Consider the following 12,638-nt stretch of genomic DNA (forward strand, 5'->3'; position numbering starts at 1 on the left):
AATGTTTATAGAAGACCAGCAATGTTAAAGAATATTTCATGTATACTGGATGTGCCTTTAAGTAATGGAAATCCCAAGAGCTGATCAATATTGTGCCTCCATAAAAAAAATCTACGTAGTAACCAACTTCCCAGCACAGGGAGGTTTTTTTCTTGCCCCTTTGATATTTTAGCTTATTTTCTTCCCATCTTGGGCCTTACCAATTAAGCTTTTAAAGTTTACATGACATCTGTGTGAATTCTGTTTTAGCTTTATTTATATATTCTGCTTTGTTACTTATGGCATTAGACTTGGTTCATAATAGTTACCAGGTTCTGCACCCGACAATGGCACATATTTTTTCATATCTCTTTTGTATAGTGAAAGCTAGTTGGAGGCCTGAAGTGTCATAGTGGAGAAACAAAAATCCACCCCTCTTATTGCCTGTGGCAGTGGAAGGGTTTGGTTAGAGAGGCCCACAGAAAGACAGGAAGCAGTGCAACCAGAGGAGCACCTCGCACAGAAACAGCCTCTTCCTCTTAGTGTAGCTGGATCAGGTGCCAGAGCTGCCATAGTCACCTCTTAGGAGCTGGCTTTGTTTGGGGTAGAAAATTTACAAAGATATTTTTCTTTTTTTAATCTGCTATGCTTCCCCCTTCAACCTTACCTTAGTTTTTCTAATAGTTTAAAATTTTCTTTTTCTATTCTAATGACACGCTCCTTTTTTAACATAGGTAAGGCTTTATACTTCTCCTTGACCTGTAGTGGCATGAGAGTATATAACATTACCTAAGATTACAAAGTAGAACTAACCCTGGCACTGCCATTAGCTGGACCCCACCTTCTGCCATCTCTGGCCACCAAGTCACTTTCCTTGTTTGCGGCTACACCACAGTGGTGGGACTGCCCGAGGGTAAGTTGTTCAGTGGACAGCATTCATCTCTTCTGAAAACAGTTTGCACAATTGCCAGTAGGCATTAGCTAGTTAAAATGCATCTAATCCAAAAGAAAGCTTTCAAATTCATCATTTAAAAACTGGCATGGAGTAACAGTTTACCCAACCATCTACTCACCTTTGTTTTTAAGCACACATACATTTTGATTTTTGCGAAGGAATAAAGTTGCATGTTTTGGACTTGCCTAAAATTAGACATGGATCTTGGGTTTGGCATTGCTTTGTTCCTAAAAGAGGGGAAAGCTCTCGGCATTGCAGTAGCTATAACCATATAATGATCTTTTTTTGTCCTTCCCAACTAGATTAGTAGCATGTCTTCATCCACTATATTCTGATCCCCAAGCTACTGTAGATGTTTCCAAGCCATTTGTACAAAGGCATTTATTGTGTATTTATTCTCTGACTCCTTTAGCAGCTCAAAAAGTGGAAGATGAAGTTCCTATTCAGTGCTAACGCGATAACAGCATCCAGTAGATCATGGTTGTGTGTTATTTGAGAAAACAAAAACCAAACAGTAAATCCTTCCACCGGAATATGCAGTGGTTTCAAGAAGTCACTTGTGAATTCTAAATTACATGCAAATGGAAACTAACCATGTGTTCTTTGATTCAGTATTAAAATTTCGCTTTTGCTTGTCATGTAGAATAGCCTATTCAGATTTTTGGTTTTTAATTTCTGTCAGTTCCATAATCATTGCATGAGCATTCACCATCACTGAATGCTGGTGCTGGCGCTCCTAATTTTTCCTTTCTTTTTTTTTATTTATTATTATTTCTAACTTTTTTGTTTTGTTTTTAACTTGCAGTGCAAGCTTCACATAAAGCCTGGCAAGCCAAGGATGTTCCCGCATTCACCTGCTTTTGCAGTAATAGTGTATCTCTGCCATCTGTGTCCTTTTGTTTTATTTTGTTTTGCCCTTCCCCAAACACCAATAACTCTTAACTCATTTTGCTGAATGTTGTCGGGTGGTGGAAAACCATAGAACAAGGGAATAACAGCAAAGGCTCTGTGCAGCTGGACTTTTGTTTCCGGAAATTAAATGATTTGCCCTTTATGCCTGTTCCGAATGGCAGCGGGAAGCATGCCTGTTACTTGTATGTCGCTTTGGATCGAGGAAAGTGGGTAAAATGCTGCCTGTACGTCTGATGTGAAAACTTCTCACCGCCTCAGCAGCTGAACTAAAACCCTGAATAGCCATGACAACAACTTGCATTTTCTTGATTGTTCATCTCCATGATTGCACAATCCCGAACTCCCTGTCTTTTTTCCACACCAGCCCCAAACTAAGATAGATTTGAACGTAGGCAGAAAGGTGGGTGAGCATCATAGATGACTTTTACATTTGCATGAATTTTTGTTTGTTTTAATGGCTAACATTATTGGCTTGAGCTTGTGGTCTGTTCCAACTGTCTCCCCTCAGGGGTTGAGACTGCATCTGAACACCCACTCAAACCTGGCCGAGTTGGCACCGACTGGTGTAAGGAAATGATGATCACGTTCATGTTGGCCAGTGTGTTTTTCATCCTCCCTCCGATCAAGGTCTCAAAGGTCAGGTCCTATATCACTGATTGTAAAAGAATCTTCCACTGAGGAGGAGATGGGCTTCCCACAATCTATTTACAGTGAGGACCCTTTTCTACATTTGCTCTCAGCAGGCTGAGGCACTGGTCATTGGTACTTGTAGTAAAACTATTCACTAACCACGAGAGAAAGTTTCACAAATACTGCACATAGGAAATTTGCTATAAATTGTGTGTGTGTGTCATCTGTAGCACCAATTTGAAAGGACATCATCAATTTAAGGTAAAACTGAGAAGGCAGGCAACAAAACCCATGAGTCCAAAAAATAAAAAGGAAAGAAAAGAAGTTCAACTTCACTGCCAGTTTCCTTGCTGTTTCAGAGTCAATTGTCTTGAATGAAATTTCCACACTTGTCCCCTCACCATGACTGACTCTACCTGCCCTTTGTGTCTCAGGCCCACCGTCTCATCCAGGGTTGGGACTAACTCATATGCCAGGACATATACTACCTTCCTGATTTGTATGGAGAAGGGCATATCTGATCTCTTTTCTGTGTCAGTCCTTTCACATGCTTGTCTTTGTATATGCTTGTTCCCCTGATCCCAACAAGATCCTCGCAGCTTTCTAACCCTGTCCTCTCCTACTTCTTACTTAAAAGAATAACATTTCTCATGAACCCAACACGTCACCTCTGGGTTTCCCCTCTGACCATTGCTAGTTGCATATTAAGTTAAACAAGGTAGAATATGCTGCACCTCCCTTCCCCTGACACACACTTTGTTTTTAAAGTAATAAGTATTTGATTCCAACAAAGATCCCCCCCAACCTTCTCTTTGTCCCCAGTCATGCTGAGGGGAAAGAAGGGACACTCTCCCATGAACCTGATGTAGGCTTAATTAGGCAAAGTAAGGAAATGAGTTTCATTGGAATGCAAACTAAGCTGGGAAAGACCCTGCCAACTAGACCAGCAGCAGTTATGGTCTTCACAGGTTGAGAAGCCACTAGACCATCATTTTTGTCTTAGCTTTTGTTTGTATAGCAGTTCTGAAACTGGCTGTCCAGCACTAGACGGCATGCCGACTCTAACCATGGGCTGCGTTTGCTCCTACGCTGAGCACTACACAAAAGCTTGAATCTTTGTGTCATATGCTTGTTCCAACCACTGCTTGTGTGAGCATTTTTGTGCCTTGTAACCAGAAAACATACTTTTCAATTCTATTTCTTGCATCCCTGAAAGCTTTTAAATATGAGCCTAGCACGAAAAGCATCCTGCTGACTTTTTGATTCCAAGATGATTGATTGATTGGATTGATTTTTTTTTTTTTTTTTGCATTAAAATTTACACAGCAAAATGAATCAGATGGAGAGTCAGGGAATAAAAAGTCAAAAGAAACATATAGAAGCTTTTTTCAAAAAAATGTGTTGCTTCTGAACTTTTTTCTACCACTGCTCCCCAGCCTTGTTTAGTTTGTTATTGCTGCTCTTTTTCTTTCTGTATCTATGCCTTTTTTCACAGTAGTCCTTGGCTCTGCACGGAATAAATGATATCCTCAAATCTAATTGGATGTGCTTTCGCCTTTGCATGTAAGTATAGTAGTGAGAAACCTTCCAGATCTTTCTAACGCTTTAAAATTAGAGAAAACAAATGGGATGGATGGATTTTCTTTTTTCCTTTTTTTTTTTTTTTTTTTTTTTTTTTTTGAGGGGGTAGGGAGAGAATGGTCTGAGTAACTTTTCTTCTAAACAAATTAAAAATATCTAAAGTGGCCATGTTTCCCCCCCTGACAATTTACATGTTTTTCAACTCCTTGATTTCAATGTGGAAATCGGAAATCCTGATCCCAGCCTGTGTTCTGCACAGTATCATGGGCATCATTGGATGTTATTCAGAGTCCTTGACTCTGACGTTGTAAACTAGAATGAGAAACTGCCACCTTTCATTGGAGCAAATCAAAAAGAAAGAAACCTTTTATGCTGGGCCGACTTCATGATCACTTAAATTTTGGATCTTGATAAATGGGCTCTCCTTGGTGCTAACAGTAACAGTGGTCATTGTTTTGCTTCTTTTTCTTTTTTGGCCAGTTAGTTCCAGTTCCTCTCCCCCGCCCCCATCTTCTGTTCAAATATAATAACCATCTTTTTCCTTCTTCTGCACTGTACATACCCCCAACAGTTGTATGTGTTGTAGGATGTGATGGAAGAGCACGTATGGGAATTTATTGCAGGTCAGAGACTGGGTTTTCCCAGCATAGGCTCTGCATTAATGGTCAAGGTTTTGTCTAAAAAGGCATCATCTCTCAACCAGGGAACTGTTTGATAACAACGCTGGGCAAGGTGTCTTGTAATCTTCCTTCCCTGCTTTGTAACTCACCAGCAATATGCTTATTTTCCATATCTTGTGCACCTCCAATGAACGCACACGTTTTCCTGACTTTCTTGATGTATCCATAAATGTTTCACACATGGTTTGTTGAGTCAGGTTTTTCAGCTGTTCCTGGCCCACGTCATGCTGTCTCTGTGTGTCCAACCTGAACTGTCCATTCAGATTCCTTGGCTTTGCCCCTTGCAAGTGTCTGGAATTGTCAAGTCTCAGCTTCCAAAGTCCTGGTTCTGTTGGCAGGACATGTGCGATGATTCTTTAGCGGGAATTATGACCTACAAAGTCTAGTTTGTATGTAGGTATGAAGGGAATTTTTAAAAATAAATTGAAAATTAAGCTGTGAACAGCATTAGAACTTTGTCTATTTCTTAATTTTTAAAATATGCTGATATGCCTTAAACTGTAGCTGTAGATTCTTGTCATTTTGCTGTTTGAAAATAACCGATGTGTTTTCTAAAACTGTTATGTAATCTACTTTCAGTGTTAATGCAGAATTGTCATATATGTAAGATGCATGTTAGACACTTGTCTTTTTTAAGAACTAAAATAATTGTATTATTGTGAAGTCTCATTTTTTTCAAGTATGAAATTAGCAGCGTGCTGCATAATTTGGTTTCTGTTAAGGTAGGAGAGTGGTGAACAGGTAATCTATGCATATATCACTAGTGCCAAGACATTAAGCAGGGGAAAATATATTTTTACCCAAACATTGTTTTGTGTGCCCTTTTGTGAGTTCTTTTTAGTCACTGCTTGATATCCATATGTACATACACGTGCTTATTATATTGGATAAAATAACTAGGGATGGCAGTGTCTCACGCTCTCTTGCCTTGCGTGGTGGACTTCAGATGCTGCTCAAGGGGCAGCTCCAGCTTCTCCAAGACACTTGCCATGTCGTGTCCTGCAGCTCACGTATGGTCCCCGCCCCCTTCCCTCCATTCCTGTCCCTGCCTGCCCTGTGGATTCACGTATCTGGGTGCCCAGCAGAGGTATTCTCTTCTCTGACCTGTGCCTGCGGTGCCCACGCTGCCACTGTGCCTCCAGCTGTGCTCAGTGACATCATCCCTCTAACTGACACATCGCTGTTCTTTCACAGCTTGTTATAGAGAAGCACTTTTTTTTTTAAGATTTTGAGAACCAAATTTGAATCTGAACCTTTCTTTTTTCTCTTCTGTAGCTTCTTCTTTATGTAACCATCCTGTTGACAAGCCCTACTCTCTCCTAATGGACATAGAGCATTAGAAGAGCAGGAGCTGTCTGTTCACACGTGTTGGGGAAGAGTTACCTCATTTCCACCATCGCCTCCCGTTCTTTTAAAGTCTGGGTCAAATATTGCACTGCTGTTTGTATTTGTCAATGTTTGTTTACAAACCACTGCCCACAGTGGCTACCGAAGTGACTTCAGTACCAAAAATAGTTTAATAATATTAATTAAAAGGAAATAGAAACAGAAAACTTGGGCCCAGACCCAAGGTCTTGTGCCAGAATCCTCTTGCTTAGCTGTCATGTTCTTGATGCTGCTGATCCAAGAACTCATGGACCCTAACCTGAGGTGGACCCACCTCCAGGGCAAACTTGATCTCATGGTAACTCCCGACCTCTCTGTGCCATGAGCAACATTCTGAACAGCCCCATCAGGATCCTCACTACCATCAGGTCATAAGATCTGGGCAACGTGTTCCTTCCTTCTGTTAGTTTTGTGGGCTTGTGGGTTGTTTTGGTGTTTGGGATTTTTTTTTTTTTTTTTAACATTTGATATTGCATGAACAGAGATGGCTGCATTTTTTTCCTTTGGAGTGTCCTATTGATACAATGTTTTTATTTTTCAGCTGACCATCTGCCTCTTGAGAAAGAGAAGTGGGCATCCTTCCTTTACATTCAGGAACCATTGTTTTATTTGACCCTTTTTCTGTTACCTGCATCTCTTATACAAGTTGTTTGGGATTGGGTTTCTGCTTTGGGAGTTTTTTTTTTTTTTTTTTGGGGGGGGGGAATTCTATAGTTAGTTTTGTTTTTTGTATTGGTTGTTCAAACTTACTTTTGGTATCAAAATTATGCCAGTTTTAAGCTCACTTCAAGGGGAAATATGAGTGAAGTTTAAGTCACAAAATTCTGTTTAGTATGTTCTCTTCATCTTAGACAAAACTAAAAAAAAAAAAAATCCCCTTTTTTGTTACTAGGGTTTTTGATCTACTGGTCTTAATCATGTTTAAAATGAGTAGATGACTTTTCTGACTCTGGGGCTCAATTTATATTTAAAGATACCTTAAAGTGATTTTTCTGATCCATCCCTGCCTTTTTATTTGTTGTGAAGCTCTGCTTTACCTTGTGTCCATGGTTTTTCACCAGGACCCGTGTGTCCTGCACCATGAGAAATGAACCCCACACAAGCACATTCCAGCTCCCTCCCACATGACAGCATCGTTAACAAGGGCTGATTGACAGTGTCTTCTCAGAGTGACCCAGAGGTTTTGCCACACTGTTTGCAAAATATCTGCTGGTCATGAAAGCACTGGATCACTTCAGATACACCCACATCCAAACACACACTTCTGCCATTTGCGTCAGTCTGATTTCCAGTGCTGACTTGGTTGTGATGAATCAGATTCAGGGCTCCATAACTTAAATAAGCTCTACCTGTTGTAAAATTTTCAAATTCAACAGTAGATAGCAGAACATAGTCATGTCTTTGAAGTTACCTTCCAAGTTCATTGCTTACCTATAGTTTTGCTTATTTGCATCTTTTCCAGCTCTAGTAGGTAGATCATAAAAGTGCTATTGGTAGCATGAATTGGTCAGGACCCTAGAAGTGGTCCCCTCTGTATGAGAAGGTAATCTATGCTTTTGTTGGGCAGTGAGATAAATGACGAAGCAAAGTGGCTGGTGCTTTGATTCCTGGAAAGAGGTTACTTAAAGCCATGAGATGAGTATTCGAGAGAAATTAAATGTAAGTAAAGTCAGATTCATCTGTGCCATTAGATAATGAAACCATGAATCAAGAGCTGTCTCCCTCATACTACACCACAATTTGTAAAGACAGAAATCTGGTGATGGGATCAGTGGCAACGGAAGGGTTACAACTCTTTGATACCAGAATATAACACATTATCATAGAATTAAACATGTAGGTCTCATTGAAAGTATAATTGGCTTTATTCTTAAGCCCCTTATTTTTAATATTGTATCAATTTTATACTATTATTTTAAGAACATCCTGCATCAGTTGTAAAGATTTTTTTGAGCAATGTTTAAAAGTCTAGGTAGTATTATTTTTCTAAGTAGAGAAATGTGTGGTCTGAAGTTGCTATGCTTTTTCAATCTTAGCCCCCAGGTTAGAGGCAGTCTAAGAGTAACCTTGATAGGAACAGAGGCTGTTCTTAGTAGGTTAGTCTCCATTCAGTAAACTTAGGGGAGCCAATCATGGACACCATTGTCAAGTGCCTTGCCATTTCTCTAAGACTGCCATTGATTTGGCATTTTACCTTCGGTGGCTCCTTTTTTCAAGTGTTGGCAAAACTGGTAGGTTCTCAAGTTCTCCTGGCTGTGAAAGGGGTGTGAAACCACCCTGGGGATAATGATCAGCAATAATAAAAATTACTAGGTTTCTCAAACTAGATAGTGGAAAAGAAAAGCAAGGAGAACTTAGCCGTCAGAACATATTTCCATGGGTGACAGCCTTTTAATTTTTCATTCAATCTTTTAAAAATATTATTTGATACTAGATATAGACTCTGCCTAATACAGGCATAGTCTAGATGGTCCTCTTAAGATTAGTACAACACAAGAATAAAGGAGACATCTGATCTTCTGAATCAGTATACACTGAGCCACAGCAAATGAAAATAAGGCATTATTCCAGTGTTTGACTAAACCTTCCCCATCAACAGTACTTGTATGAAAATTCCTTATTTATATTTTTGTCTACCATTAGCACATATTATGGGTAAATAGTTCTGGTTGTCGAGAAGCTTAAGTACATAATTTTTTGCTGTATTTAGGTGAACTTTCTACACAAAACCTTTTGTTTGACAGATGATTTACCATCTTTCTACAGTGGAGACTGACAGTGAGGGCACGAGGGTCCACTTGGAAGTCCCTTGTGCTTGAATTGTTATGACTGTGGTATCTAGTCCTTGTGACTGATGCCATCTGGCTTTCAGATCAATCTCTAGAGAGCAACTGTCATTCCCAGGGCTGGTGAAGGAACTGAATATATTCATTTGTGAAGACTCACGTAAGCCTTTTCAACGTTGCCATTCCTGACTAGTAACTCTATAGAAATGCAATCTGCTGGTTGTCAGTGGAACATCATATGGAGTGCAAGAGTCCACATCTGCCTCAAATCATTTGAAGTACCATGAGTTGAATGGCCTTCCCTTCCTTTGTGGAAATTGTCTTTCAAAATTATGCCTCGGGAGAGGCAGAGGCTATTTTAATGAGGTCTGTCCCACAAAAGAATGAATGTGCACGTCTGTGTAAAGAGTAGAATAACATTCCATCAGGAGTTGGGCAGAACCCAGGCATTCTTTGTACATGCTTTTAGAACTCTGATCAGAGTTGCAGATCTAGCTCTCCTTGCTTTTTACATCCACCCATACTACTCCCTTTCCATAAACTTTATTCTACATAAATGCACCAAATGTACGTTAGGTGCACTTCTCACTCTACACCTCCTAAGCATAGTAAATTTTTGGAGTGAAGGAAAAAATAAGCCCTTTGCATTGCTAACTTATCTGAAGATAGATTACATTCTGAATAGCAAGAGAGTCCCATTACCAGTTGCATTTCTGTTGTTCTTTGCTGGAGTTTGCCCTTCATTCGGGGGTATCTGCTGCTGTTCCCAGGAAATAAGACACCAGTTCACTGTGTCTAGAGCTATTTGAGAAAAAAAAATTTTTTTCCTTCTTTATTGCCTAGCTAAGGCAATAATAATTATTGTGTAACATAATAAGACCAACAGTTCTGACATTTGATTATGAAGATTATATGTTGAGTCTAAAAGGAGAGTTCTCCCGCATCCTTAACTCAGAAGCGGGGAGCTACAAAACTAGAATTGTGAATTCATATTTCTGTATAAGCCATTGTTGGTTGTGCATTGAAGAAGAGTAGTCAACAGATGGCAGAAGTGGAGTTGTCCTACATATCAGTATTTTGTAAAACCCACTCAATTCATCACTATGAGGAGAAAAGCTTTTAATTACTTGATGCATGCTGGCTGTGAACATTTATTTTTTACTGTCCTAATGACATCAATGTTCACATGCTGGCTGTGAACATTTATTCTTTACTGTCCTAATGACATCTAAAGCATCAAGCTTTTAGAACCCATTTTCACACCATCTCAATTTTATTTCTAGGCTACTTTGTAGGACTCACAAAACTCACTAATTAGGATGCTTAATTTGTAAAATTGGTCTGGGTTTTGTTTTGTTTTTGGTTTGAGACTGGGTACCCAGTCATTTTTTTACCCTTCTCTGATTTTGCTGACATTCCGTTTTACATGCATCCTGTACCTTAAGTGATCTGTACTAGTTAAACTGCAAAAATTGTTGATGCAGTGGCACTTAGTAACCAGGGCAGTGTTCAACTGCTCATTACCTTAGATGAAGCCCCCCCAAACTCAATTTCTTTCAGAAATTTAAAACAATGATTCTTTTTCTGGAAGCACCATCTAGTGGTCAAAGCTCAAAGCATTATTTAGTAAGTATAGGAAACTGTTATTAACATAGTTTAAACGCTAATTTCAAGAATTTGAGAGGCTTTAGAAGTGACATTTACATATTAGTCAAAACATCCTGATGTCAAATAGAAGGGTAAAGGTTTAAGATGAGTTAGAAGTTGAACCTCTTTCAAAATTCTTGGCTATGTGGCACTGTACAACTCTCTTAACCCTCAATTTGATAATGTAAACCAGAGATGCTTCTCTCAGGATGATTGTGAGCAAGTTTGGCACAGTGTCTTCCCTTTTCAGTTAAAGAATGTACAAACTACCTTAGAAAGAAGATAAGCTACCCATCATGTTGGTTGAGCATCATTACTTAATAACATTTTCTGCTCAAGGGAAGAAGCCACCATGATGCTTTGGGCAGTAATGTTCAAGCACAACTTGCCTTCTTGCTTCAGGAAGAGTTAACTGGGAAGCTTGACAATCCAGGTATGTGAGGAGTATAGACAACAAAAAAGTGGTTGGCTCTAACATAGAAAAGAAATAGTACTTCTTGGGGGGGACAGACACTGATCTCTCAATTCCCTCAACAGTGGGAAGCCGAGGCAGCTGAGTCAAGAGCTACTCTCTAGCTTTCTTCAGAGACAAAGGCAGTGTCAGGAATATTTCTCACAAGTGTGTTACATTTGCTTTCTTTGGTATTTGGAAGCACTCATTCCCAGCTCTCCTTCCCCCTCCACACTAAGACAATCATCCATCTATAGGGGAAACATTCACTTCTCCACAGGTAACTTCATATTATTCGTTAATAGTCTCTTATAGTTTAATCTTCAAGAACTACAGCATGTTCTTCCCCTCTTCTGTGGGAGTATTAGAGAAGAACTACTTTATGCCCATCAAGTTTCCTAGCCTTTCCAGAGGCTTCATGGAATGGTCTTATAACCATCAGGAGGCACCAAACAATTATGATACATAGTTTTAAGTTCCCAAATCTTAGCTGTCATGCCAAGATTCCAACTTGGGACAGATTAAGTTTTGGATAAAACAGGAATAGTTAGAATATTCATAATGAAAAGTTAGTTCACTGCTATTTCTCAAGCCAGAGTTTTCAAAGAGACCATAGAAAGTGGACTGAGTTCTCTAGACTTACCAGGGAACACACATTGAAAGGGTACATGGGTCAGGTCTCAAGTATTATAACTTGAACTATGGGTTAAATGAACTTTGCGGCATGAAAACTAGAAGTCCAACCACCCACTTGATTCAGTGTCCCATGGAAATAATACTGTTTCCAAACTGATTTGCCACATTTTTGGGAGGGTTGGGGGGGAGAGAGGGTCTTGCTACATTTGCCCAGGCTGGGTCCCAAATTCCTGGGCATGAGTAATCCTCTTACCTCAGTCTCCCAAGTAGCAGGAATTACTGGTATGTAGCACTGTGCTTTATATATTTATTTTTGGTGGGGTGGAGTACTGGAGATTGAATCCAGAGGCACTGTACCACTGGACTACATCCCCAGCACCACTGTTAAGACAGGGGCTCTTAAGTTGCTGAGGCTGGCCTCAAACTTTGTATTTTCATCTCCAGAGTAGCTAGATTTACACTGCACCCAACTACTATCCATTTTTAATACTAGAAAAACTTAAGATCAAGTGATCAAAATCCTGTTGCCCTCTAATTTTGCTCAACTTGAAGCTCTAGGACTACAAATTAATTATTCTAAATCTGGATTTAATTTTACTCCTGGCTTTCTACATAACAAAATTATGTCATCTGTTATGGGGGTGGGGGGAACTAAGTGCCATTTGTTTTGTGAATATACAGTTATGGAATTTTAAAAAAATATGTATCTGAGGCCAATTCCTGCTGTCTTCACTAACAATTTCTTTATCATCTTCCCTCATTCCCTGAACTTAGACATGAGTAAATTATTCCCTTTATAAAATTATAAAATTGGAAGGTAGTCAACCTTTCAACCTTGCTCTGCTATACCTGAACAAAAATCAATGGGCTAAAAATGTTTCCTAGATGCAGGTCTGGGCCTTCCCCTACACAGTCCCATTAGTATAAAAATTTACTGTTTGGAAGATCCACAGCCCATCAGTGACAAAACACCACAAAGGGAAAATTCTCATGTC

At 39.5% G+C, this 12,638-nt stretch overlaps 1 protein-coding gene across 4 annotated transcripts in view; it reads left to right on the forward strand.

Moving 5' to 3' along the window:
* Window positions 1–6,800, forward strand: part of Septin11 (septin 11) — an 89,646-nt gene extending 82,846 nt beyond the window's left edge. For 3 of the 4 annotated variants that reach the window (XM_077110224.1, XM_076863988.2, XM_077110225.1), the window contains one exon: window positions 6,013–6,800. In XM_077110224.1, coding sequence (XP_076966339.1) covers window positions 6,013–6,028 — 16 coding nt within the window. In that variant the 3' untranslated portion in view covers window positions 6,029–6,800. Of the gene's footprint in view, window positions 1–1,739; window positions 5,547–6,012 lie in introns of those variants that run through there. The other variant, XM_076863987.2, reaches the window with a different exon arrangement.
* Window positions 6,801–12,638: the final 5,838 nt, after the last annotated feature.

This window comes from Callospermophilus lateralis, chromosome 8 (assembly GCF_048772815.1).
Source record: "Callospermophilus lateralis isolate mCalLat2 chromosome 8, mCalLat2.hap1, whole genome shotgun sequence".
In the NCBI taxonomy this organism is placed as follows: Eukaryota; Metazoa; Chordata; class Mammalia; order Rodentia; family Sciuridae; genus Callospermophilus; species Callospermophilus lateralis.